Source organism: Sturnus vulgaris, chromosome 25, assembly GCF_052056855.1.
Source record: "Sturnus vulgaris isolate bStuVul1 chromosome 25, bStuVul1.hap1, whole genome shotgun sequence".
Lineage (NCBI taxonomy): Eukaryota > Metazoa > Chordata > Aves > Passeriformes > Sturnidae > Sturnus > Sturnus vulgaris.
The window spans coordinates 72,718-98,046 of NC_142267.1; the positions used below are offsets into that span (position 1 = coordinate 72,718).

Here is a 25,329-nt window from a genome sequence, read left to right on the forward strand (position 1 = left end):
ACCGGGTTCGGGAAGAATTTCCTCGGAGAAGAGTGGGAGAAAAAAACCTCTTTATTTAACAAGCAAGACACTCCCCAGCACAGGGAATAAAGAAAACACCAGCTGACAAAAAACTCTTTCACCGTTCTGAAGGGATGACGAGTTCAGTCTCTCTGGCGAGTGGTCGCCCAGTTATCAGTCTCTGGCGCTTGGGAATGGCTGCTGCCGGTGACAGAGTGTAGACTCCCGGTGTTTCTTGGGGTTTCCCAGGTCCCCGTCCGGAACAGGTTCAGATGGTATCCAGGAGAGGGAGGGGACGGGGTGGAAGAGAAAACAGTCCAGGGAAAAAGTTGGACTGCCTAGCTGAACTAACTAATAAGAAAAAAGCAAGGGCAAAGCGAAGGAAAGAAAAAGAGGCAGAAGCGAGCAAGCAGGCAAGCAAGCAAGCAAGCAGGCAAGCAAGCAAACCGAGCTAAAACCTCTCCTAAACATAGACCATGGGGGAGGTGAGCCGGCTGATAACAAGACAAAACAAAGCTTCACTCTCAGAGTCAGTCCTGGAAGCACAGGACATAATACCAAACATAATCAGGACACATGATTGGAGATAGAAACACCATAACATCACCCTAGGACAGACAGTGACCGGGACACAAGGATCCCACGGGAAACAACGGCACAGGGAGCACCACAGAGGCACAGAGAAGGACGGAGAAAAGACAGAGAGTGCCAAACACACAGCAAGGACTGAGGGGTACCATGACAAAGAGGGAACCCAGGAGCCAGAGAGGAAGCGAGCACAGCCCGTGCGGGGCGGGCAAAGACGGGCAAGGAGCAGCACAGGCACGGAGACAGAGAGGCACGGCCAGCAGGACAGAGGCTCACCAGGAGAGGGGCACAGCAAGGGAGGAGCACCGGGCAGCGCTCCTTTAGGACAAGAATATTCACACACACAAGCAATTCCCTCATTTGCACCTCATTCTTATTTCACCCCCCCCCCCCAATAAAAAATTCAGCTCATAGCACAGGCAGCTCTGGCTTTTCCCTGCACAGTATTTCTACCAGGGACCTGGGCACAGCACACGGTCGCGAGTCACCTGAATCAATCCTGATTTAACATTTCAAAGCTTCTCCTTCTGGCACTGCACCTTCTCAGACCCGGGCTGCCATGTTCCACTCCCCTCATGGCCAAATTCAAGAACAACTGTTGCCATTCTGCAGAGAATTCCCAATATGACTCACGTATTATCAGTGGGCAGAAAACTCTTTGGGCTTCAGTTCCACCTCTCACCTGTTCCACGTGGAGGGAGGACAGGCATTAGTCACACATCACAGCAGCAGTGATGGATCAAGGCTTTTTTTTTTTTTTTTTTTTTTGATTGAATAAAAGGGTAAGAAAAAACAAACCAGGTCTCATACAAATGTCTTGAAACACCATTAAAGCTTTTTAAACCCAAGGAGACCATCGTGATTCCTGACTTCAGTCTTCTATCCATACTGGTTTTGGCATCATGAAATCAATCAGAGTCTTTTAAGAAATACTAAATCATCATGACTAAACCCCGGGCTCCTGGTCATTTGCACTTACAGCCCCTTGTAGGAAGCTCTCCAGCCTTTTTTTCCCATCCTACGTTGGACAGAGGATGGCTGTGAACCGCACGCCTCCACACAAACAGTCCTGCCGGTTCCTCAAAAAGTTTAAAATGCCTGTGATAAAAATGATAGAAAGTAATACTGCCTCTCACACTGTGCAAGAAATGGGAAGTTGGACTTTCAATGTCCCACTGAGAGATGCCGAATAAAAGCTTCCCCATGAGCTCGCACAGAGTAGTAACATTTCTTGGACGAAACTAAACTAAGATTTTTTTTTGACCAAACAAGATAGGTCTGTATGAGAACAGCTCAGGAGGCTTTCAGGGCTCGCAGTGATGCTGGCAGAGCACAGAACGTTAAAGATGAAGTCTTAACTCCCTGAATTAATGCCCTGTGGTAGCCAAATCTTTTTGCAAAGACACATAAGACTTGCTTCTCCTTGTTTCCGAGTTCCCAAGCCGTCCTGTAATTCCTCACCTGCACTAGTGCAGACCAATCTGCCGTGGGCAAGGAACAGATCCGGCTCCTGAGCTCCAAGCCACGTGTCCCCGATGGAAACCCAAGTCAGGAATACAAAAACACCTGTGGAAGAAAGACGAGAGAAAAATCAGAAGACACAGATATTCTTCTATTCCCACACAGAAATACCGAGCCAAGCTGTTTACCTCTGGGACTCTGTTTTCAAACAGCTCCCCAGCTCTGTTCCTAGATGGAAAACGTGGAGTGGCTTTGCCCGTGCAAAGCCAATGAGCCTCCTCACAAGAAGGAACAAACCAGTTTCCTGCTAAATCAGACACCTGGAAATCTCACCTGTCACATGCTGTCATGGACCAGCAAGAGGGATCAGCATCCAGGCCCACGTGGACTTGTTCATTCCTGGCTTCTAATGCAGCAGGGACAACAGCACTGAAGGGAAATGATCACGTCTTCATTTAAAGAGAACCCAACTTCTTCATCAAAGCCATCACTGTCCTCGAGCAGGACATCCACCATATCCAGGACATCTAATAAGTGAAGAAAAACATCAAAGCAAGAATCCAGACTAACAGGAAAAACAACAGACGTAGAATGCAACACTCCAGGAATACAAGGCATCTTTTTAATTCTTTTTAATTAAAAAAAAAAATAAAAAAAAGGATGAAAGCCACATTTGTCACGCAATACAACGTTAAGTGCAACCCCTAAATTACAGCTGAACCTTCACTCTGCCTTTCAATGCTGCTGTCCAGCACGGAGCAGCTGTGGCTGCTCCTGGATCCCTGGATGTGTCCAAAGCCAGGCTGGACACTGGGGCTTGGAGCAGCCCGGGCTACTGAAAGGTGTCCCTGTTCATGGCAGGGCTGGAACTGGATGAGATTTAAGGAGCCTTGCCGGCCAAACCACTCTGGGATTCCATGACTCTGTCAACAGTCCCAGGCAGAAGGGCTAGATTTCCATTTGAGTTCAAAAACGCTGCTGCAAGAGCATGAAGAGAGATTTCAAATACCGTTCAAGTGGCACAGCCACGGCAGAAATTACTTTCAGAGGTAAAGCGGCAACTTGGCAATTCCACTTCGACTTCTGATACCAAGAACACGTGGAGAGCTGAATCCTGGAGGGCCCTTACTTAACAGGATTGCCAGAGTTATCCATCCCCAGTTTGCTGATTAGGGCTAGAAAGTGTATCCCCAAGTCATGGAGTTGGGATGTTGACAGGTTACCACATACCATCAATGTGAGAGACGGGGATGCTGATGTTATCAGAGTCCTGTTTAAACAGAGCCACCTGGAGCGTGCTGGCTGCCTGAACCAGGTCTGCTGCCTTGTCAGTGTAGGGACAGGGGTTGGCCACCAGCTTCAGCAGGATCTGTCAGCAAAGGTGGGGAGAAAGGTAAGTGCACCTGCTGGCTGGCAAGTGCAGGGGAACCACACGGTACTGAGAACGACCACGTGCTGAAAGCTGGGCAGCTTTTATGAGGACAACTTCCATAGCACTTCTGCAGGATTCTGTCTACAGTTCCTGCTCTACAGGCCACACTGATGGAAAAACAAAAACCCACCACAACTTGGCACCTAGACTGCGACCACACACCGAGTACCTGGGCAGACCACAGTGGAGGCAAAGCACTGGGCATTCAACATCCTGAAGAGTAAACAGCAAGTGTCACCTTTCCTTGTCAAGGACCACCATCTACTGAGCTCTGATAATGTCGGCACCTAAAGAGGAGATCAAAGCTACCCACACCTACACCACTCTACCCTTACACCAACAATGCTGTAATAACAGCTGATCTTTTTGGATTTCATTTTCCTACAAATCATTTGGCTGCCCTCCCACTGAAGACAAGAAGGATGCCACCTCCGTATAAAGAATCCCAAACAAGGCTTTTCTCAGAATTCATTCGCTGGTCTTTGACAGGTTTCTCAACAATAGCAACAAGACCTCCAGTTTCCACTAACACTATTCTTTGCATTTTTTTATCCAGCTGATTTGAACACCGTTACCTTTTCCAAAAACTGAATCACTGCTTCCTTCTGGTCTTCTTTTGTATTATCCAAGTGCTCCAGCCAAATTGAAAGCTCCTTCCACGTGTACTCAAACGCTCCACTGTCACGTAAAACCTGTCCAGGAAACAAAGGAGGAGGTGTGTAAATAAACCTCAAAACACCTAAAATACAAAACCCCGAGGGATGCAGATCTTTTTCTATAGTTACCTTCATGCTTCCTTCTTTTAGGAACGAAAAGAAGAGCAGGTTGATGAGGAGTCGTATCTGCCGCTCTCCTCACCCTCAGTTCAAGAGGCTCACTAGGGGGACTTCAGCTGCATAGTGGACAATAAAAATCCTACTTCTGTAATTTTTGGAAAGCAGGTTATACTGCTTTCAGAGGGCGGTACAGCTTTCTATCATCACAGGCAGTTAAAAAAAAAAGAAAAAAGCACCTTCAAAATAGCCTGTAGGGGAGTTTTAGAAAACTACCGATGAAACAGAGGAAAATCATTGCTAAATTAAACCTGAATCAGGCTACTTGTACTTAAAGCAATCAGGCAGAGGGATGAACAGTCACATAAATGAGCAGTGGGCTGTGACCACAGCAAGGTCCAGAGAGAAGTGCAAGTTGCTGGGGGTGGTGAGGAAGACCAACAAGTCCCACACCCTAGAGACAGGCTTTGACGTGCCTAGAAACTTCCCCCCGCTTTCCTGCTCTCCAAATTCAGGCCCTGACTGCGAGCACCCAAACTCGGTGACCCCGAGCTCCAGCTCTACAAGCAAGAAAGGAGGAGGGAGAAGAGGAAGGAATCCGAGTGACACCAGGGTTCAGCTCCCTCCCCCTAAGGCCCAGCAAGAGAGGAAACCTTGCCCAGCTTCCCGACCCTGGCACCTACGTTGGACGACTGCAATTACACAGGATGAATCTGTGCCTTTGCTCCTCTCCACACATCAAATACAAGGAAGCCATCACAACTCATTTGTTCTACAGTTACTCCGTGTACAACACCAGCAGCTCTAAAAACAACTGCTGCTCACATCAATCTGACAGGGGAATTCATTTAAAGCAAGAAAACATGAAGGAAAAAGGATTCATTATAATATAAGCGACTATTTTTGGCAGGGTCTGGAAACAGAAATGCACCTGCAGCTCTCACAAAACCGGGCAGGAACAGAATGTGAAATCCAAAAACGAGCCTTCAGTTACATGGCACTGTGCAGAAAAGTAAGTCCTTACCATCTATTCTTAGCAGCCTTTCTGCTGACGGAACTGCCCCAACTTCCCTGTTCCTGCTTTCCCTTCAGAGAAAATGCAAAGGACTGAAGTGGAAAGTGGACACAGGAACAAGTCAAGCAGTCCATGTTCCCACCTGGCAAAAGAATCCAAAACCATCAGAAAAACGGCACATTTTGAGCAGCTTTCGGTTGAGACATTCATTGCTGGGAGACCAAGTGAACCTGCCTTTAATCCCTTGCAAGGATCAAGGGCAACTAAACCCGAATTCAGTCACTGTAACTGGATTTTTTCTTGGCAGGACAGTCTGGTTGCATTTATTCCTTATTCCTAGGGGTAAATCTCTACCCCTCCTTAGGTAACTAAAGGATGTCCTCTTTGAATAAGGTGCTAAAAACAGCAGCCTCTGGTGTCTGGTGGACTTCGAGCTGGCCAGCTTTTTCTCAAAAGTCAAATAACTAATTTAAATATGCAGAGGGGGATGCTAATTTTCAAGACAAAAAGTACTCCTTGCATCAAAGCTGGTATCAGACAATAACAGAGAGGACTACTCTGCAGGGCCAGAGGAAACCGGAGAAGACTTATGAAAGGCTAGAGTGCTGAAGTACAGATTAAAGAAACGCTGATAAAAAGTAAAAATCCAAAGTAATATCTTCTTGATCAATGTCAAGACCTTTGCAGGCACCAACTGCACTGATTTATTACAGTATCAGAATTCATTCAGCCTCGGGGGGGTGCGTAAACACGACAGACATTTTCTTTGCTCTTTCATCAACTGCTGCAGTGAAGTCCGTTCACAGCATTGATTTCTGTCAAATATTTCGTTACTAGCCGGTTATCTGACAGCAAATTTCAACAAGAGGCACAGGAAAGGAGACTGGTGACCACACAATCCTGCAGCAAAGGTAACTGCTTCAAGAAAAAATCGTACAATCCTGAAATTTCAGGCCAGTGGGATAGAGTGAATATCCTGATATTTCAATTCCAAAGCTTACCTTAATGGTCTCGGGCTCCGGGGCTTGGAGGGGGGGTCGGTTCGGAAGGGCCGCCTCCGGAGGAGGGGATCCCGGGGGGAGTCAGGGGCCCGGGGAGGGGGGCGAGGCGGAGGGAGAGGAAAAAGAGGAAGATGAGGAGGAGGAAGAAGGGGGAGAGGGTTTGAGAGGAGGGGAAGCCCAAATCCGTGCTGTGTGCGGAGCTCCGACAGCACGCTGCAGCCCGCAGCTCAGTGTGAGCACGGGGCAGAGGAGGCGATTTCTGGGCATTCAATCACCCTGAGGCGGGCCCGGCACCGCCCCTGCAGCACCGTCCCCAGCACAGCTCGGTACCGCTCCGGGATCACCCGGCCCCGCCCCCGGTGCCGCCCGGGACCACTGGGGACCGCCCCTAAAGCACCGCCCCGGCCCCGCCCGGTCCCGTCCCCGGGACCTCCGTGCCCCGCCTCGCCAAGCCCCGGCTCCGCCCCGAGCCTGCCCGGGCTGCGCCGGGACCATCGCTGGCGGCCCCGCCCCTCTTCCCCGGGCCGAAGCGGGCTGAAGGAGATGTCCGCACGATTGGAAACGCCGCCGAAAATCGCACCCGTGGGATCGGTGTCGGCGTCGTGCGCAGGCATCCCACTAGAGCGAGCGGGCTCCTTGCTGTGCCACCCTCCTTTTGCAGCCAGAGTTAGAAGGTCGGGGAGCGACACCCGAGCCGCCATCTTGGGAGAGGCAGGCGCGCAGTACCGCGCTCTGCCCACAGGGTGGCGCTTGGGAGACAGGCAAGGGATGGAATCAAGGAGTGTCCCAATCCTTGAGGAAATCCCCCTGAATGAACGCCCCAAAAAACCGCGACCAGAACTGAGAAACCTCCTGCCTCTGTATGAGTGCAAAGGGTGTGCAAGGAGTGTGCAAATAGTGTGCATTAGCAATCGATCGGCAGGCATTGGCAATCGTTCGCCGATCTAATCGATCGGCAGGCGCGATCAATCGATCGCCGATATAATCGATCGGCAGGCGCGATCAATCGATCGGCAGGCATTGGCAATCGATCGCCGATCTAATCGATCGGCAGGCATGAGCAATCGATCGCCGATCTAATCGATCGGCAGGCGCGATCAATCGATCGCCGATCTAATCGATCGGCAGGCATTGGCAATCGATCGCCGATCTAATCGATCGGCAGGCATTAGCAATCGATCGCCGAGCTAATCGATCGGCAGACGCGATCCATCGATCGCCGAGCTAATCGATCGGCAGGCATTAGCAATCGATCGCCGATCTAATCGATCGGCAGGCGCGATCAATCGATCGCCGATCTAATCGATCGGCAGGCATTAGCAATCGATCGCCGATCTAATCGATCGGCAGGCGCGATCAATCGATCGCCGATCTAATCGATCGGCAGGCATTAGCAATCGAACGCCGATCTAATCGATCGGCAGGCGCGATCAATCGATCGCCGATATAATCGATCGGCGGGCGCGATCGATCGATGATCTAATCGATCGGCAGGCATTAGCAATCGATCGCCGATATAATCGATGGGCAGGCGCGATCAATCGAACGCCGATCTAATCGATCGGCAGGCATTAGCAATCGATCGCCGATATAATCGATCGGCAGGCGCGATCAATCGAACGCCGATATAATCGATCGGCAGGCATTAGCACTCGATCGCCGATATAATCGATCGGTAGTCGTGATCAACCGATCGCCGATCTAATCCATAGGCACGCATTAGCTATCGATCGCCGATCTGATTTTTCCCGCCATTTTTCATGGATTTTTTCCCCCATTTCTTACCGATTTTTCCCCAAATTTCATGCATTTTTTCCCGCAATTTTCGTGGATTTTTTCCCATATTTTCCCCATTTCTCACTGATTTTTTTCCCCCATTTCTCAGTGATTTGTTTCCCCAATTTATCAAAGATTTTTTTCCCCATTTCACCATGATGTTTCCCCCATTTCTCACTGATTTTTTCCCCCATTTCTCACTGATTTTTCCCCCATTTTTCCATGGATATTTCCCGATTTTCCCCCCCATTGCTCACTGATTTTTGCCCCCATTTCTCTCTGAATTTTCCCCCCATTTTCCATGCATTTTTCCCCCCATTAATCACTGATTTTTTTCCCCATTTATCACTGATATTTGCCCCCATTTCTCTCTGAATTTTTCCTTCCATTCTTCATGCATTTTTCCGCCCATTAATCACTGATTTTCTCCCCATTTATCACTGATTATTGCCGCCATTTTTCACTTATTTTTTCCCCACAGCATCGGCCACCACAGCACGAGCGACAACAGCTCGCTCTGTTCCCGCCATTGCCCATGGATTGTTTCCCTGTTTTCCATGGATTTTTTCCCCATTTCTCACTGATTCCCCCCCCCCCCCATTTCTCACTGAATATTCCCCCATTTTTCATCGACTTTTCCCCCATTTACCACTGATTTTTCCCCCATTTCTCGCTGATTTTGTCCCAAATTTTCCCCCATTTCTCATTGATTTTTTTCCCTGTTTCTCACTGATTTTTCCCCCATTTCTTAATGACTTTTCCCGCCATTCGTCACGGATTTTTTCCCCCATTTCTCAATTATTTTTTCCCCATTTCTCAATTATTTTTTCCCCCACTTTTCCCCGTTTCTCACTGATTTATTCCCCCATTTTTCATGGATTTTTTTTCCCCCATTTCTCACTGATTTTTTTCCCCATTTTTCAAAGATTCCTCCCCCGTTTTTCACTGATTTTTCTCCATTTCTCACTGATGTTTTACCCCATTCTTATTACCATTCTCATAGCTCTATTTTATATTTATACATATTCTTATATTTGCATTATTTCTGTTATACACTAGATTTTTCATAGATATTTGCTACTTAGATTTCATTATATTTTACATGTATACCAATCTATTTCTATTCTTTATATTTTATTTTTATATTAGCTATAAAAACCGTGCCTCTACCCAAATAAAAAGCATTTAAACATTCCTTTTAGACTATATTTAGGTATTTTTTATGGTTCTGTTTTTCATGCATTCTACACCCACCCCTCCCTCTCAATGTTCTGGCACCCAGCATGACCCCCCCCCCCCCATGCCCGACTCACCTGCTCCTCCAGCGCAGCCCGGCTCCCTTTCCCAGGGACCTTGGGGTGCCCCAAACCACGTCGGAGCCCCCAGTCTCCACACCCTCCCCCTCCGTAGGGAACGGGAATGGGATGGGGAGCACACAGGACAAGAAAGGAACACAAAAGACACACTGGACAGAGAGAAGAAAAGGGCTGGAAGCTGGATATGAGGATGAAAGTGGAGCAGCAACAAACCTCAGGACTCTTGACTAGAGAGTGTGGCTGCTGAACGTCTCAAAAAAAACCCCAGCTCCAACACAACATGCTGTGCTCACGGCTTGGCCTGGGACTCATCAGTGAACATCTCTCTCTTGCCAGGGCCATAAAGCCCCCGAGAAAACACGAGGTGAGGTTGATGTGCTCCGGCTTTGCTCCTGCTCAGCCCTAACCCCAGCCCCTGCTGCCAGTGAGCACCCTGATCTCTGAACCTCTTCTCAGCTTGTTTGTACGCTTCCAAATTCCTTCCTCTTTCTTCAAGCTTCATCTGTTTCCTGGCATTGGGAGAATGACAAGTGTTTAGCACAGCACAACGAATACAACAGTCTCATTTTCAGAAGACACAACTGAACGAGAACCGACAGCAGCACTGCTTCGAGACAATCTGGGCACACGTTTCCCTTCCAGCAATCTGAGTGTTCTTTTGTGTCACGCCTGAAATTCTGAAAATGGTTTTTTGAGAAAAATTATCCATAACTAGAAAACAATCCAACCAAATAAATAGAACCCCTAGGATATAATAACAGCCCATATACTACAACACTCCAATTCTAATATTAATAAGAAAACAGAAATTAGCTACACAGCATTACCTCAAACAAACACTACATACTGGCAAGAATCAAAGCCACCACAAAATAATTCAAAAACTACCCTATGCCTTATGCTACAGGCTAGAACGCCATCGGCAAACCTTATCAAGGTATCCTTTAAAAACAACACCCCACCAAAAACAAAAACAACACAAAACGCCATTCAAGAACTCCCTTATCAACACCTGAATGAAAAAACATGGCATTAGATAAATAGACCATAGCCCTTATCATACACCATCTACAAACAAAATAAAGCTATACCATACATCCTCGAAAACCACCTTCAAAAAAAAAACTTTCCAAAATTAAAAGCTGCATCTAACAAAAGCCATCTGATAAATTAACAACCAAGCCCCCGCCATCAGAGCTGCCCCTACCAAACTCCCCATCGTATATATGAAAAATCAGTCTTAAAAACCTACTTCAATTCATTCTGCCTCAAATACAAAGCCATCCAGAAAGTTACCTTCACTCAAAAACAAAAGCGCACATAGTAACTAACATTAAAAAATAAAACAGCACACTACATACCACCCAAGCATAAAATATTGAATTAAAACCAAAAATACCCCTATTCATTAAAGAGCCCAGCCGCAAGCTATATTTAACTATAACTTCGTGCAAACGTACACATATCATTAAAATATATTACTTTCAGAATACAACTGATGATCTAAAATAGTAAAATGTCCGAGAACGATATTATAATAGGATATCCTCGATCATCCTCCCGCAAATTCTCTCCACTGTATTGTCCGCCACACACCAGAAAAAAAATCCAGTTTTTACTTTTTTCAGCTAACTTCTCATTTATTAGCCAAAACAAAAAAAATTGCCAAAAATCCCGCTTCTTCTAAAACTATTCAACGTCACTCCAATGCAAAGAAACCCAACCACCACCCAGAGCAGCCACGCCACAAAAAAACCGAGCCCCGGAGCGCAGAGAGCGGCCGGGACTTGCTGCACAGGTCAAGGACCATTCCACCCAGTTTAAACACACATCATCATGGGAGACGAGCTACTGCCCCCTCCATTTCATTTCCTTTTGTCCTCGTAGCCCCCATTTCTTTTTCTGGGGTCACCACGGAGGGATCAGCAAGATACAATTAAAAAGGGGAAAGCAAACTAGGTCCCACGGACTCACCTCCTCAGCAGCTGCTTCCTCGCACAAAGCACCCGAGCAAGACTCCGCGTGAAAGCGCCTCCAGGTGCTCCCCTAGATCCTGTGAGACGCTCTCACCGCCGTTCCACGAGACATCCCCAGAAGCCCACCATAAACTCCTCTCCTGCACAGAGAGAGCTGAGGAAACGCTGGCCATGAAACAGCCCCCGGCCGGCCCCGTCTCCTCCTCATGGTCCCTGCTCACACCTGCGGCTGCTCCGCCCTCTCATCACCCGCACAGTTCACACCGGCGGCTCTTAAGGGGCAACTGCAGGCACAACATGGCGGGGGCGGGCTCCACTCGTAGCCGGGCCGCCCCCGCCGCTGGCATCCTTCTCAGCCATCGAGCGCCTTTGCACCCCGAACTCTCCTTCGCCCCTGCCCTCTATTTCCAGACACCGCCGCGCTCGCCCCTGCCCCTGGCTCACCAGCCGCCGAGCGCCATCGCCGCCCCCGTCCCCGCCGTTCCCCCCGGCACCACCGAGCAGCAGAGGCGCCTGGAGGAGCGGCTGCAGTTCCGCGCTGTTGCCATAAGGCGGCAGCACTGGCGCCCAACTCAGCCCGGGACTCGGCACCCTTCCCAAAACCCTCCTGAGTGAATAGGCCAAAAAAACCCCGAGCAAAACTAAACAAGTCCTGCCTCTAACCAAACGAAAACCTCTTATTAAAAAACCCCACATCTACTTCTTCATATATAATTTATATTCATTTTCATAAACGATACATACTTCTATGTATGCAATTTAATTTATATTATTCTACTAAAATTAATATAAACATTTATATCAACGCCACTAACAATTATTTCTATTTTATGTATATCTATATCTTTATATATTATAAAGTTATATATTTTCAGTCTCTTTTATTAAAAAGCCCTGCCTCTAACCAAATAGAAGAAAAAAAATTTCTTTATTTTAAACTAGATTTCAATATGTTTCTTTTAATTATTTTTTCCATATTAATATCTGTAATTTATATCTCTATCTTATGTATATAATATACGATAAGAATGTATACAGTATTATTTATATTAAATAGTAGATATATACTTATATATTTACATATATATACTTAATATAAATCCATATATATATCTATTTATAATTCTGTAATATATATTTATTGTATATTTCTATATTTTATATTTCCTTATAAGATTTTTATTTATATTATTTATTAAAAACCCTGCCTCTCTCAATATAAAAAACAAGAAACCATTTATTTTTGACAGGTTAAATATTTTCTATTTTCATAATTTATATTTCTACAATACATAGGACAATAATATTTACTTTATCACATATATAGAAACATACATACATACATATAAACATACACACCTTAATATAACAAATAGGGACCGGGATCGGGGACTAGGATGTGGAACTGGGACCGGGATCGGAGACCGGGATGTGCAACTGGGACCGGGACCGGGATCGGGGACAGGAACCGGGACCGAATCGGGGACGGGGACCGGGGACAGGGACCGGGACCGGGATCGGGGATGGGGACCCGGGATGTGGAACTGGGGCCGGGATCGTTGACCAGGACCGGGGACAGGGGCCGGAACCATGATCGGGGCCGGGGAACGGGGACTGGGACGGGGACAGCGATGGGGAACTGGGACCGGGACCGGGATCGGGGATGTGGACCGGGGACAGGGACTGGGACCAGGATCGGGGACTGGGATGGGGAACTGGGACCCGGACCGGGACTGGGGACCAGCACCGGGGACTGGGTCCGGGACCGGGATCGGGGACCGGGATCGGGAACTGGGACCGGGATCCGGGAAGGGGACCGGGGACAGGGACCAGGACCGGGATCGGGGATGGGGACAGGGCACAGGGACCGGGATCCGGGATCGGGGACCGGGGACAGGGACCGGGACTGGGATGGGGGACGGGGACCAGGACCAGGGACTGGGACCGGGATCGGGGACCGGGACCAGGGACAGGGATCGGGAACCACTCCAGGGCAGCCTGCCGGCTGCGCCCCACCCCGCCCCCTGCACCGAGTGCTGATGGGGCGCTCCGGTAGGAGCTCTGCGGGGGCCTTTTAGCCGGGACCTGGGCAAGAGAGAGGGCCGGAGAAGGGGAGAGGGGTCTCGGGAGCGGGACCCAGCGCGACCACGGACTCTTTGAGCAGCCCTGGCTCCGCCCGGCTGGGCGCCCCGCGCTACCATGGGCTGCAGCCTCGCAGCTTCCAAGCCCCTCCAATCCCGGCCCGCCTTTCTCCGCCCTGTCCAATCAGAGCCGCCATTTCAATCCGGGCACGGCCCCGCCAAGCTCGGCCCGCTCAATCGCGGCCCCGCTCCGGCTCTTCACCTCAGACGCTGTTTCGGGAGACGGCAGAGCCGTGCCGCTGCTGCCGCAGCCTCAGCAGGTGCTGTTGAAGGCCAGGAAGGGCGGGCGGGAGCTCCCCCGTTCAGGTCGCGCCCCGGAGTTCTGCCAGGGAAACTGGGAAACCGCGGGAAGCGGGCGGAATCGCGAGAGCGGGGCTTGAGGGGACTGTAGGGGCTGGAGCCGAGCACGGCGGGAACGGGCGGGCTGTGATTGGCTGGCCTGGCTGGCCCTGGGGCATAAATACGTGCGCTGGGGTGGCGGGGGGGCAGGGGCGTTAGTCCGGCGGCGAGCGATGGGGAGCGGTGGCGAGCAGCAGTGGCGGTAGTGGTGACAGCGGCGGCAGAGGCTGCAGGTGCGCGATCTGAGGAGCGCCTCAGCGCCAGGACGGGACCCGCGCGGCTGCCGATCCGGGGAACGCTGGTGAGCACGGATGCGGCTACCGAGGCTGGCAGTGTCCTGGGGCAGCGGGGCCGGCGGTGCTCCGTTCTTTGTGCCCTGTGCGGCTCGGGCGGCCGGTGGGGGGCCTGGAGCAGTGCAGGGGGACCGGCTGCTCCTACTGAGTGCAGTTTATGTGGTTTAAAATACCGGGAATAAAGGTGACTTTTTGCGGTTTTCTTATTTTATTTTGCTTTTATTTGTAATAATCACAGTTTTCTTCTTTATTAGACTGCTTCATTATTTTGCTCTTTTTATTACGTTCCTAATAATTTTTTTTACTACCTACCTGATATTAATTTGTTAAAGGTTATAGGGCTAGGGCTGAAACACGGGCTGCCTTGGGGAGGGAGCCTTTAGGAGAGTGCTGGGCTAAGGCCCGAGGGAGTGGGGGGAGAAGGTAAGTGTTAGGCATCAGGCCTCAAGAGTCCCCAGAATTAGGATCCTGTTGGGGTTGGTGGGACAACTCCTAGAGATACTGAAGTGATGATGATAACTGATTTCTGGCCTTATTAACAGCCCCGGGCTGCAGTGAGAAGCAGGATAAGCTTTTAGCTGCTGGCAGTGAGAAGCTGAGGAGCTGGAGCTGAGGAAGCAGAGCTGGAGAAATATGGTAGGGCTTGAGGACATAACTACTTTGGGGCTGTGTTAAGGAATATGGAGGCGGGATGGGATGTGTGTGGCTGGATATGAAATCACTAAGGGATGGGATAGGGAGTCTAGAGATGTTAGTGGGGTAAAGATTCTCAGATCGTGGCTGGAATATGGGTTCAGGAGCTGACCTGAAACCACACAGAGATGGAGCGAAAAAAAAGATCCCTGCCGTGGAAAGTAGAAACAGCGTGTGCAACGAGTGTGCAAGGTATGTAGAAATGAGTGTGCAAGAAGTGTGCAACGAATGTGCAATGAGTGCAGGAGCAATCGATCGGCAGGCTTGAGCAATCGAGTGCAAAGTGATGGATCAAGGGAGGGGAAGAGCCATGGAGCTTCTTCTTTTTTCCCACTTTTTTTCAACATCTTTTTTTTTTTTTTTTTTAGTAATATTTTATATGAAGGGCATATGATACCTAGTGTGCCTGAGTGTGTCTGCTTGCGTCTGAGTGTGCCTGAGGAGCAATCGAGCGTAGAGTAATGGATCAGCAGCACTCGGCCTGACGCTTGGGCACACTCAGGCACACTCACACACACTTACAAACACTCACATGCCTGCAGTGACTCAACCGACACCTAAAATATGGTATCAGATGGTGCCTGTAGAATGTAATTTCTGTATTGTATTAAACAATAGCTGTTTTATTTATGGTTCTCATTTGTGTTTTCTGGGATGCAGGTGAAGATTCACATGTGGCAATGGATACTGGAAAAATTCCAGCCTGTGCCTCATACAAAGCCTACAGCTTGGTATTGACATGTTTGTGCAGGCAAGGGGACAGTTATCCAGCTTGGCTAAGCAGGTAGAGCCCTGTGGCTTTCTTAGATCTTCCTGGAGTACCTCTAAGCTGATGAGGCAGAACTATTTCACTGCAGAATGTTCAATTTAACAGTCAATTGCTACCTTTATGTTATGCTGATTTTTCAGAAATGCAAGTGCTACAGGTGCTGTTTAACAGGGGGGAATGCTAGCAAAACTGAGAATGTTATAACTTCACAGTGTGACTGTAGTTTCTATTGACCGTAGATTTGTTAAATCATTTACTATTGAACATGCCTTGATCATGTCTGAGGCTCCCTACTGCAGAGTAATGCGCAGAACTCAGTTCAGGTCTCCGTGAGGAGAGTAAAAAGCCAAATGTTCCTGTATTCCAGCTCCCTTTGGAGAACACAGTTTCATAATTGACTAAATTGTTAATTGCTTTTAAACTGATTGGCATGGTTTCTGAGAGGAAGATTCAACCACGCTACAGCAGTATTTGTGAGGGGAAAAGAATCCCCTCACTGCTGAGTATAAGGTTGTGGATTTTATTTGGTTTTTTAATGCCTGAACTGCTAAATTCATCACTCTGTAAAATTAGTCAAGATCCAAGACTGTTTCAGGAGAAAATTGTACAATGTAATAGCATAATTGCCCCTCTTTTAGATTAGAATATCCATATAGTCCAATTGCCTTAATTTACATTCAGAACAAATGCACTTCCTCCTCCCTGCCCAAATTTCTCAGCAATGCTGTCTTTCTTGATTACAGAACTTCTCCAAGGGATGCAGTACTAATGAAAATTGTAGTCTAAATCAAATATTCATTTGCAAGCAATTTTACCATTCCAAAACAATCCAGGAATTACATTTAGAATCATTAACTTAATTTAATCCATATAAGCACAATAATTCAGTATTTAGATCTCAAGCCGTTAAACAGTTTTCGCTGCCACTGTTGTTTTGCACTTTGTAAACTGAGTTCCTGGAGGAAGATGAGCCTGCAGAGCTTCCCTGATCAGTGGTGTTAACTACAGGGCAAGGAGAGTTAGAAAGTGGCTCAGCTGTGCATGACAGGGGGTTCTAACAGCTGCTTTACCATATAGCTGATCAAAAAATCCCCTCATCTTTGAGGAGTAAATAGGGAATTTTGAGAAAACACTATGAAGGGAGAAAGAAATACAACTCATGAAGGTTATAAAAATTATCTTGTCCCCTTTGATAATGGTATTGTTTACAGTGGAGCAGGAAATCTCAATCTTACATATACCTGTTTATCAGGAAGATTGACTGTGGATGATGGGGTGGGAAAAAATGTCCCAGCAGCTGTTAGAAGTTTCCTTTAGCTGTACAAAGCTGCCATCTGCCTTCAGCATGCCTTATCCATTTCTTCATGACGTGTGTTTTGCGTTCTTTCAAATAGTGCTGTGAATTCTTGTTTGACTGCAGCTTCGGACTCAACACAGGTCCAATGAGTGCCTACAGAGCAGCGACATCCCTTCATCCACCCCTCAGCTATGTGGTACCAGCTCCTTGCTGTATGTGGGGGCATTTACCAGCCCTGTTGTCCCTGTGTCCCAACAGGTTATGGCTGCACAGCCCATGCCCAAGAAGTTCCTACTCCCAGCTGTAAAACTGGTGTTTTTCTGAGCAGTTTTCTGAAGAACAACTTATTCAGAGTTATGTTCTAAGTACAGCAGACAACAGATTCTTGGAACTAATTAGCAGTGTTAGAAAAAACTTTTTTTTTCTGATAGCAACCCCCTTAGAATATAAACTTCCTCTTTCTTGTATCTCAGACTCATTAGCATTTCATTTTGTAAAGTACTCTAACTGAAAATGAAGTATCTTTAAAAAAAATGAAGACTCAAAACACTTGAGCGTATTTTCAGTGATAGTTTATTTACTTACTTATAAACAGTAAAGTATGCAAAGCAGTTAAAAAATGCTACTGAAACTTGAAATTCTAACATTTTCAGATTTTGTTTGAAGGTGAAGGAAGGGTAAAATTATGAGCAAAGACTACTCAGTGCTGCCAACCAGCCTCTTAAACCTAAGCCTGAACAATTTAAACAGAATTCAAACCATGCTAATTACAGTAACTTACCATGAGGTTCCTTGCAGGGGATCAGTTAGTCTTTGGAGGTCCAAGAATATAATTTTAAAGTGTTACTCAGCAGAAGTAGCTGGTAATAGTGCAAGTGCTAAAATGCAAAATTCACAGATGGGACAGTTTGGAGATTATTCTCATTAAGGCGCAGAAAAAAAAATGTAAGCAACTTTTTCAGTGGAATATGAACAAATGTGTGGGATTTCTTTCTCAACCTGAGTGTTTAGAAGCTCTCTTTTAACCAAGCACATCAAGGCATTTTTTAATTCTGCAGGTGGAAAAACTCAGTCATGCAGTTTTGTCCGCTGTTTAGATGCTCTGCTATTCACAAGTCTCAGTGGGATACAGAGTAATGAATATTCACTTGAAACTTACATAGGTTAAAAACGGTGTAAATATCCATATTCAGAGTATTGACAGCTACAGCACAGTACTATGGTGTATAGAAAAATACAGATCCAAGCTTCAGTGGGTTGCAACCCCAAGTACACAAGACAACTCCTCAAGCTCATACCACAAGTGGAAATAACTGTCCAATAGTTTCTGCTCTAACACTGTGTACTTTGTTAAGAAGCTGCCTCCTACATGACACCTCTGCACCTGTCATAACTTAGTTCAAACTTTATCAGTCTGCGTATATTTGCTAGTGCTTTATTCATCTGGAAAGTCCTTCCTGTGACTAGTTTTAACAGGAGTTAACAGCATTCTCCTGGGCTGGAAGTGTGGCAGAAGCCTGTTTCTCATGAGTGGACTGATCTAAAAACAAGTTAAAAACATACATCCCCAACGGAGATGCTGTGGACAGACACCCATAATGACAGCAACTCTGTTTCCCCCAACCCACTTTTGATAAGGAACTTCAATTGCTAAAAGAACAAGTAACGTTCCTTGGCACAGATGAAATTTGGAGGGAGCTGCTTACCAGTCTAGGTGCGGACACCCCAAGGTGTGGGACCTGGATTTTAGATCTATGTCACTGCACAGTGCAAGGGTACAGTGGCTTAGAGGTGAGTGTCAGGTATCGATACGTGCTGAGCGGTGGCTCCTTTAGAACCTGCTTATCCTGAAACAAACCGAGTGACTGCAAAAAGCTTTACAGAAATTCATCGCAAAAGGGTAAAATTAATTAACTGCTATGAATTCTTTGCATTCAGGGCTGCAAAACAAAGACACATATTACTTAAATCAGTTTTATTTAAGAATTTCCTACAGTGACAAATCTTATAAAAAGCATCCAAACACAAAACTGCAGCAAACAGCATTCTTCTGGGTATCTTACAGACAGTGGAACTTCCACCCTGGAGAGGCACACTGAGCTCTAGTGATCTCTGCTAAAAGAGCTACTGCAAAGCACACCACAAGCTCAATGTTCTTATCACAACTCCCCATCATCTTCAAATCACATTACCACACTTACAGATCATTAACAGAAAAAAAACACACACCATACAGCATTCACAGCAGTTGACATAAGGGAAAAGAAATACAAATATTCCATTTCACGTAACACATTCAACTAATTTATTAGCTAGGTAGAGAACCCACTTAAAAGTCTTCTACATGTGGATGTCCTTTGAATGCAATAAACACTCGTACATTATCTGCTATCATTGCTCTCTGCACACTCTCTCACCAAAGCCACAGGATTGAGAGACATCTCGCCAAGTCAAATAAAATCCCATTAATGCACCACCAGGTCTCTGCATGCGCTCGCTCCTTTATCTCGCACATACCAGACCTCTCATGCCTCGGCACCACCACCAATCCCACACATGGTTTCAAAAGTTCAAACAGCCTTCTGGTTCCATCTCACAGCCTTGCGTTCACAGCGTTGATACGACTCCATGAAATAAAGAGTAGCGGATAAAAATGGAACACCCACCGTCTAAGACGCAGCATGTGCGGTGTGATGAAGTATTCTTGGATGAGAAAGCATGTAGACAGAAGTATTCCTAAGGCAGAATATTTACAGCACTGCTTTCAATGAAGTGCTTCTTCCATACACATTTGAAATGAGATGAACTGCAGAGATTAAATGAAGCCTTCATATCGTACTTTAGTATGAAGGGGAGACAGTGTTAAAAAAAAAACGAACAAACACAAACAAAAATGACACTGTGTTTTCCAACGGGGCACTTGGAGAGTCTTATGGTGGGATCAAATTAAAAACAAGAGGGAGAGAATGCTGGTTCTGACCAATGGTTCCATTTTGAACATGCAAAGAATTCAGGTAGCCGAGAAACAAGGGATAAAGTATTACAGGAGAAACCTTTCCTATCAACTGTAGTGTTAGTTCACCTATCAGGCAAACAGCAGTCCGCTTCCAAACATTCAGAATTCCAACTAGATATGTAACAAAGCTTAGAAAATTCATTTTACCTTTCTTTTCTTTTTCTTTTTTTTTTTTTTTAGAAAAGAAAAATGTCAAAAATACTGCTGAATGTACTGCACACTGAACAAATTCATTTGGAAAACTTCAGTATATACGTAATAATTTACAGTATACTTACCAATAGTTAGAAAAATTTCATTTCCCACCATAGAGTCAGTATCAGAGCCCACTGCGTCTACATTCCCCAGCCTGACGACTTGGAATCCATGCTTGAACCAAAGCCTCCGTTAAACCCACTGCTGGAGCTTGCGTTCGAGGCTGAGCCCCACCCTATTGCTGACCCCGAGCCGGACCCTCCGTACGAGCTGTTGCCTGAACTAAAACCCTGGTTCTGCTCCCGCTGCATGTTGCCCTGAGGCTGGTTGTTTCCTGAGGGCCCTGACTGGTTCTGCTGGCTGGCCAGCATGCCCATCATCCCCCAGCTGCTCTGCAGGGCCGCCTGTGCCGCTGCCATCATGGCAGGGTTGATGCTAAAGGCCCCAAAGTTCATACCCCCACCCATGTTGCTGCCCTGGTTGTTGCCCAGTCCTCCCCCACCTCCTCTACTGTTACCAAACCCCCCCTGATTCCCAAAGCCTCCCGGATTACCACCAAATCTTCCACCTCTCTCTAACTGTCTACTGCTATTGTGCTTAGGTTCAGCATTGGATATATGTACGCTGGTTCCTTTAATGATCAAGTCCTCTCCACAAAGAGACTGGGCAACCTATAAGAAATAAGGAATTGAGTAAATGTATGTTAGATGTCCTTTTTTCCAAAATGTTAGTAGTACAAGACAAAACACAAAATGTCCTCTACAATTCTGAGCAGATATTTATCCTGCAAAGAAAGCATATGCATATATTTAATTCAATTTGAAGTGATTTAGCTTTGTATTGATCACTAACTACCTGCAGTGTAAATCCTGTCTGCACAGCTGCATCTAAAATTGTAGTCTCAGTCCAAATCAGATCAAACTGGTACCACTGTAATTGTCAAGACAGTGGACAAGTAAGCGTTTCATGTATAGTTCCGAAATGATACTTTATCATGCCAAAATGTAGTCTATGAAGTGAAAATATTTTAAGACTTACCTGATCATCTGCAAATGTAACAAAAGCAAAAGCTCGGAAGGGTTTAGGAATGAAGACATCTACCACTTCCCCATACTGGGCAAAGAACTGTCGGAGTTCATCTGCCGTCATGTCCTCAGTGCAGCGTCCAACAAACACCTTCCGGCTGCGCAAAGGCTCATCAGGACTTTGCTGGAGAGAATTGAAGGAAAAAACTATCACAACTATAGTCCTTGAGAACTTAGTTACAAGATTGTAAATGACACTCTAAATCTAGCCTGTTCTGAGAGTTGCTGACAGAAGAAGTTTGAGATTGTAAATTTAAGACTTCAAATAAATAAATTTTAGAAATTCTATTCCGAAAACATGGCTGCACCTTGTTGCAGCGCAAGCTTAGCTTGTGCTGTGGGTGCCTTGGAAACCCGGCTCGGATCCATGGGCTGGCCCGAGGGGACATTCATCCAATCAGGTTCCATCTAGGCTGCAGACATACGACTTGTCAAAGGAAGTGGGTGGCACCAAGACCTCGACCAATGACATGGTAAGGCGCGTGAATTTTGAGCCCCTATAAAAGACCGTCTCCATGAATAAACCAACGCTGTTGTCCACAAGAAGCTAAGGAGCGTGTCGTGTCTGCCTCCGGCCTCTCCCTTGCCGCGGTGGCAAGCACCACGAGGTAACGAGTGCGATTACAGCACCTTGGTACAGGTGGGGGGGAAGAGCCACAAGAAAATGAGCATGGGAGCAACACACAGGGATGGTGACAAGGCCGTTGCAGAACACTTTTTTGTAATAATTGTATATAGAGGCAAGAATAGAAGCTGTAGGTTCCGTTTGGAACTCAAAAGACTTGTTCTGCTATTCCCCAAATTAGTTATTCCATGCTTTATTCTGCATTTATTCATGCAATAAACAAGTCAGGCAGGTACTGTTGTACATCAAACACAGATTTCTATCTGTACTTCATTGTCTCACATAATGAGCTATTTTCCCAACATTTCAGTTACTTCCAGCTCACCCACCTCCTCTCTGTTTTCCTTCATTCCTCTCACTTGTCCTGTTCATTCACAGTTAAAGCCACATCCAAGAGTGGATAGTTAATCTGTGCAGCTGCTCTCCCCTAACACAGCTGACAAAGAGGTGCACTTGGAATGTTTGGTACAAATAAAACCCACAGTAAATCCGAAAGTACCTTAGAGTTGGGAAGTTTACAGTCACACCATCTTCCATCAATCATGTGCCGCTGAGACATTACTTTCACTTGGGTTTCATAATCCGTGAACCGAACAAACCCAAAACCTTTTGAGTGGCCTGTTTTAATATCTTTCTTAACCTAAGTGGAAAAAAACCAAAAACCAGAAGTAACCACTAGTATGAAGCACGTTGTTACTCACTGAATTTGGTAAAAATCTATTTCAGAGTTCATTCATCTTATAACCATTCTTATCACAGCAACCTCTAATTCCTTAACATCTTCTTGCAAAATTAACAGGCTCATGGAAAAAAAAAAAAAACAAAAAAGACATCCTTAGGAGGAGACACGGCTTCTGAGCTTGTCCAAGTTTATAAAGCTCCTTTGTTTCTGCTTGCTTTCTCAGGAGCCTGATATCTACCCAATGTCCCTCCTTACTTGAGCTGCAAATGGATTTTACCTGCACCATGAGAACTTCTCCAAAGGTACTGAAATATTCCTTTAAGTCTTGTTCAGTGGTTTTCCAGGGAAGACCCAACACTATTAAATCTGAAGTCTTCTGTACTGCTCGTTTCACTTTCACAGCTGATGATGCATCGGTTTCATCCATTTTTCTCTTATTATCTGAATATAAAAAAAGTACATTAGACATCTTCAGCTCTGGAAATTGAATCACTGACTATCAACTGCATGGTGTTACATTATAACCTATGATGAGAAAGAGTACAGACTGCAGGAAACATACATCAGCTATGGAGTGCTAAATGGAACACATATCTGACTGCCCTGACTCAAAGCCAGTTCACAACCAAGTCCTGCTCCAAAATGCAATTTGACCCACTTAGTTCTGCATTAGTTTATTTAAGTACTATCCAGCAACATTCATAGCCCTATAAGGTGGAGAAAACATCAATTTTTAACAAGACTACTACACTAGCAATTTACTTCCTTCCCCTCTTTTTTTTGGGGGGTGGAGCAGGATGGTCAGGTTTCTCCTTTCCTGAGCACTTATAAATGGTACCTCTGAGCAAACCATGCCTTGAGGAAAAGTGTCTCTGAGTACAGAGATTACAGTACACTACAGTCTTTGAAGGCCTATACGAGGCTATCCTTCAAAGACAGTGCAAGACTTTGTCAAAAGTCTAAAGTACTCGTTTAAGTAGAGTGTTAAAAAAAATTAAAAATCAGTGGGGTCAAACCTATTCGAGGGGACAGATACCTGAATAAATCATTAATCTCTGTGAATCAGAGAGTTGAAGAGTAACAGTGTTCCCATGTTAGATCAGCAGTGACTGGGACCTTGAAGAAAGCAGCCTTGTACAGAGAACCGAAGCCACGAGGACAAACCTTTGGGATAATTCACGACGTAGACGAGGTTGCCCCATCCGGCCTCGGGGGCGTGCAGGATGCCCTCGACCAGTCGGACTCCCCGCATGCACTGCGACACCGGATTCCTGTAGCGCAGCCCGCACGCCCCGGGGAACTGCGCCGTGACCGTGGACAACAGGACGGTGCCGTCGTCCTCCGACGGGATTTCGATGGGCTCATCGTTCTCGTCCTCCGTCACCCGGATATACTCCGACATCTTCGCTGGACGTTACTGAAGTACAAAAGGGGTAGAGCAGGCGTAAGCGATCACCCTATCTCCCCTGACTTGGCTTTCATCTTCTTCGCCCTGAGTCTCTCCGTATTTATTACACAACAGGGGGACACCGAAATACGCCATTCATTAACGCCAAAGGCTCCCTCCGCGGAGCGACGAGCACAACCCCCCGAGCCCCCTGCCGGGCCCGCCCGAGCCCGCGACCTCCGGATGCGGCTCCACCCGCCCCAGCACCGCAGGCAGCCGCGCCGGGCTTCACCAGGCCCCACACCCCGCTCACCGGCCAGGAAAGGGAGCCAAGTCCCCGAGAGCCCCTAAACACCCCCTCCACAGCACTCCACCCGCCGCCGCACAAAATGGCGTCCGCGGCACCTCAGAGGCCGGGCCGGGCCGCGGGCCGAACCATTCCAGGCAGCTGAGGGGGGGCGGGGGGGAGCGAATTGCGGCGGGGCGGTCGGGACGCGGGAGAGCGTGGAGCCTCAGCCGTGCCCTAGCGCCCGCCGTCCGTCTCGGCCGGCGTTCTCGGAACCGGTGGCGGCGACGGCAGCGCTCCGAGCTGCGCTCACCCAAGCGCGGGGCCGGTGGTGCGGTCCTGCCCGCGCCTGCGCGAGCGCGGGAGCTGCCGGGAGCCGGCGCCGTTCGGGACCTGTCGGTGAGGGTGGTGAAAGCAGAGGTCAGAGTTCGGAATAGGCAGTGGCCCCCACGCCGGCCCCGAGTAGCTCCCTGGAGCAGCCGGTAGCAAAAACAGCCTTGCCAAAGCTCGGCGACGCCTCTCTCCCGTCTCCGCTACCAGAAAGAACTAGCGCACCTCATTTAAAAAAAACCAAAACACCAGACCCCAAACTTGGTCACCTGGCGTGTTCAGCATGGAGAAGAATGAGGGGAAGCCTCATCGCAGGCTACAGCTTCCTCGTGACAGGCAGCAGAAGGGTAGCTCCGATCTCTGCTGTCTTCGACCAGTGACAGGACCCGAGGGAACGGCTGGAAGTGTGTCACGGGAGGTTTAGGGATATATATCAGGAAAAGATGCTTCCCCCAGCGCATGGTCGGGCACTAAACAAGCTCCCAGGGTAGTGGTCCCGGTCCCAAGGCTGGCAGAGCTCAAGGAGTGTTCAGACAAGGCTCTCGGGGACAGGGTGGGATTGTTGGGGTGTGCTGTGCAGGAGTTGGACTGGATGATTACCATGGGTCCCTTCCCACTCAAGATTCTGTGATTTCTAGAATAAAATCAACAACAGCAACAGAAAACCCAACCAAATTAAACAAGAAAAAAAACCCCAACAAACAAAATACAGCCAAAAACCCCTCTAATAATTTAAGGGTAAAAACAAACCAATCACAGTCCCCACAGACTCTTCTAACAAGGCTTAAGTAGTGGAGCAGTGTTTCTAGGGAAGATGAGGGGTCTCCACCCCTAGGGAGAACTTTTTTACTTT

General features: G+C 47.3%; 2 protein-coding genes and 1 long non-coding RNA gene across 8 annotated transcripts; 1 reads left to right on the forward strand and 2 right to left on the reverse strand.

Annotated features, from left to right (window-relative positions):
* Positions 1–33: 33 nt before the first annotated feature.
* LOC148221228 (nucleolar pre-ribosomal-associated protein 1-like) lies at positions 34–11,801 on the reverse strand. 5 transcript variants are annotated; one of them, XM_088178760.1, is made up of 6 exons: positions 11,337–11,733; positions 9,576–9,871; positions 4,267–4,373; positions 4,057–4,173; positions 2,383–3,418; positions 34–2,154 (listed from the first exon to the last, which is right to left on the reverse strand). In XM_088178760.1, exons 3-5 carry the CDS (start codon positions 4,270–4,272, stop codon positions 3,269–3,271), a joined length of 273 nt encoding a protein of 90 aa, XP_088034886.1. In that variant the 5' UTR covers positions 4,273–4,373; positions 9,576–9,871; positions 11,337–11,733; the 3' UTR covers positions 34–2,154; positions 2,383–3,268. The 5 variants fall into 5 exon arrangements, with proteins under 5 accessions (XP_088034886.1, XP_088034889.1, XP_088034887.1 ...); XM_088178763.1 differs by lacking the exons at positions 9,576–9,871; positions 11,337–11,733 and adding an exon at positions 11,783–11,801; XM_088178761.1 differs by lacking the exon at positions 9,576–9,871 and having other exon boundaries at positions 11,337–11,732.
* A 1,966-nt stretch (positions 11,802–13,767) lies between these two features.
* Positions 13,768–20,542, forward strand: LOC148221229 (uncharacterized). Its single transcript, XR_015808424.1, has 4 exons — positions 13,768–14,119; positions 14,654–14,747; positions 15,465–15,588; positions 16,968–20,542. It is a non-coding gene; the product is annotated as an uncharacterized LOC148221229 (long non-coding RNA).
* On the reverse strand, positions 18,831–24,509 carry TARDBP (TAR DNA binding protein). 2 transcript variants are annotated; one of them, XR_015808423.1, is made up of 7 exons: positions 24,174–24,509; positions 23,638–23,890; positions 22,751–22,914; positions 22,291–22,431; positions 21,120–21,290; positions 20,165–20,752; positions 18,831–19,606 (listed from the first exon to the last, which is right to left on the reverse strand). XR_015808423.1 is itself a non-coding variant. In XM_014891896.2 (6 exons), exons 2-6 carry the CDS (start codon positions 23,873–23,875, stop codon positions 20,222–20,224), a joined length of 1,245 nt encoding a protein of 414 aa, XP_014747382.1. In that variant the 5' UTR covers positions 23,876–23,890; positions 24,174–24,509; the 3' UTR covers positions 18,831–20,221. The 2 variants fall into 2 exon arrangements, 1 of the variants encoding a protein (XP_014747382.1); XM_014891896.2 differs by having other exon boundaries at positions 18,831–20,752.
* Positions 24,510–25,329: the final 820 nt, after the last annotated feature.

What these genes read in the sequence shown, in the direction of transcription:
- LOC148221228 (XM_088178763.1), bottom strand. An exon ending in TGATTCAGTTTTTGGAAAAG is followed by an intron (nt 3,419 to 4,056) that starts GTAACGGTGTTC and finishes CTTTGCTGACAG; the next exon opens with ATCCTGCTGAAGCTGGTGGC.
- TARDBP (XM_014891896.2), bottom strand. Translation starts at nt 23,875, where the DNA reads ATGTCGGAGTATATCCGGGTGACGGAGGACGAGAACGATGAGCCCATC. An exon ending in CGTCGTGAATTATCCCAAAG is followed by an intron (nt 22,915 to 23,637) that starts GTTTGTCCTCGT and finishes TTTTATATTCAG; the next exon opens with ATAATAAGAGAAAAATGGAT. An exon ending in GAGAAGTTCTCATGGTGCAG is followed by an intron (nt 22,432 to 22,750) that starts GTAAAATCCATT and finishes TTTTCCACTTAG; the next exon opens with GTTAAGAAAGATATTAAAAC.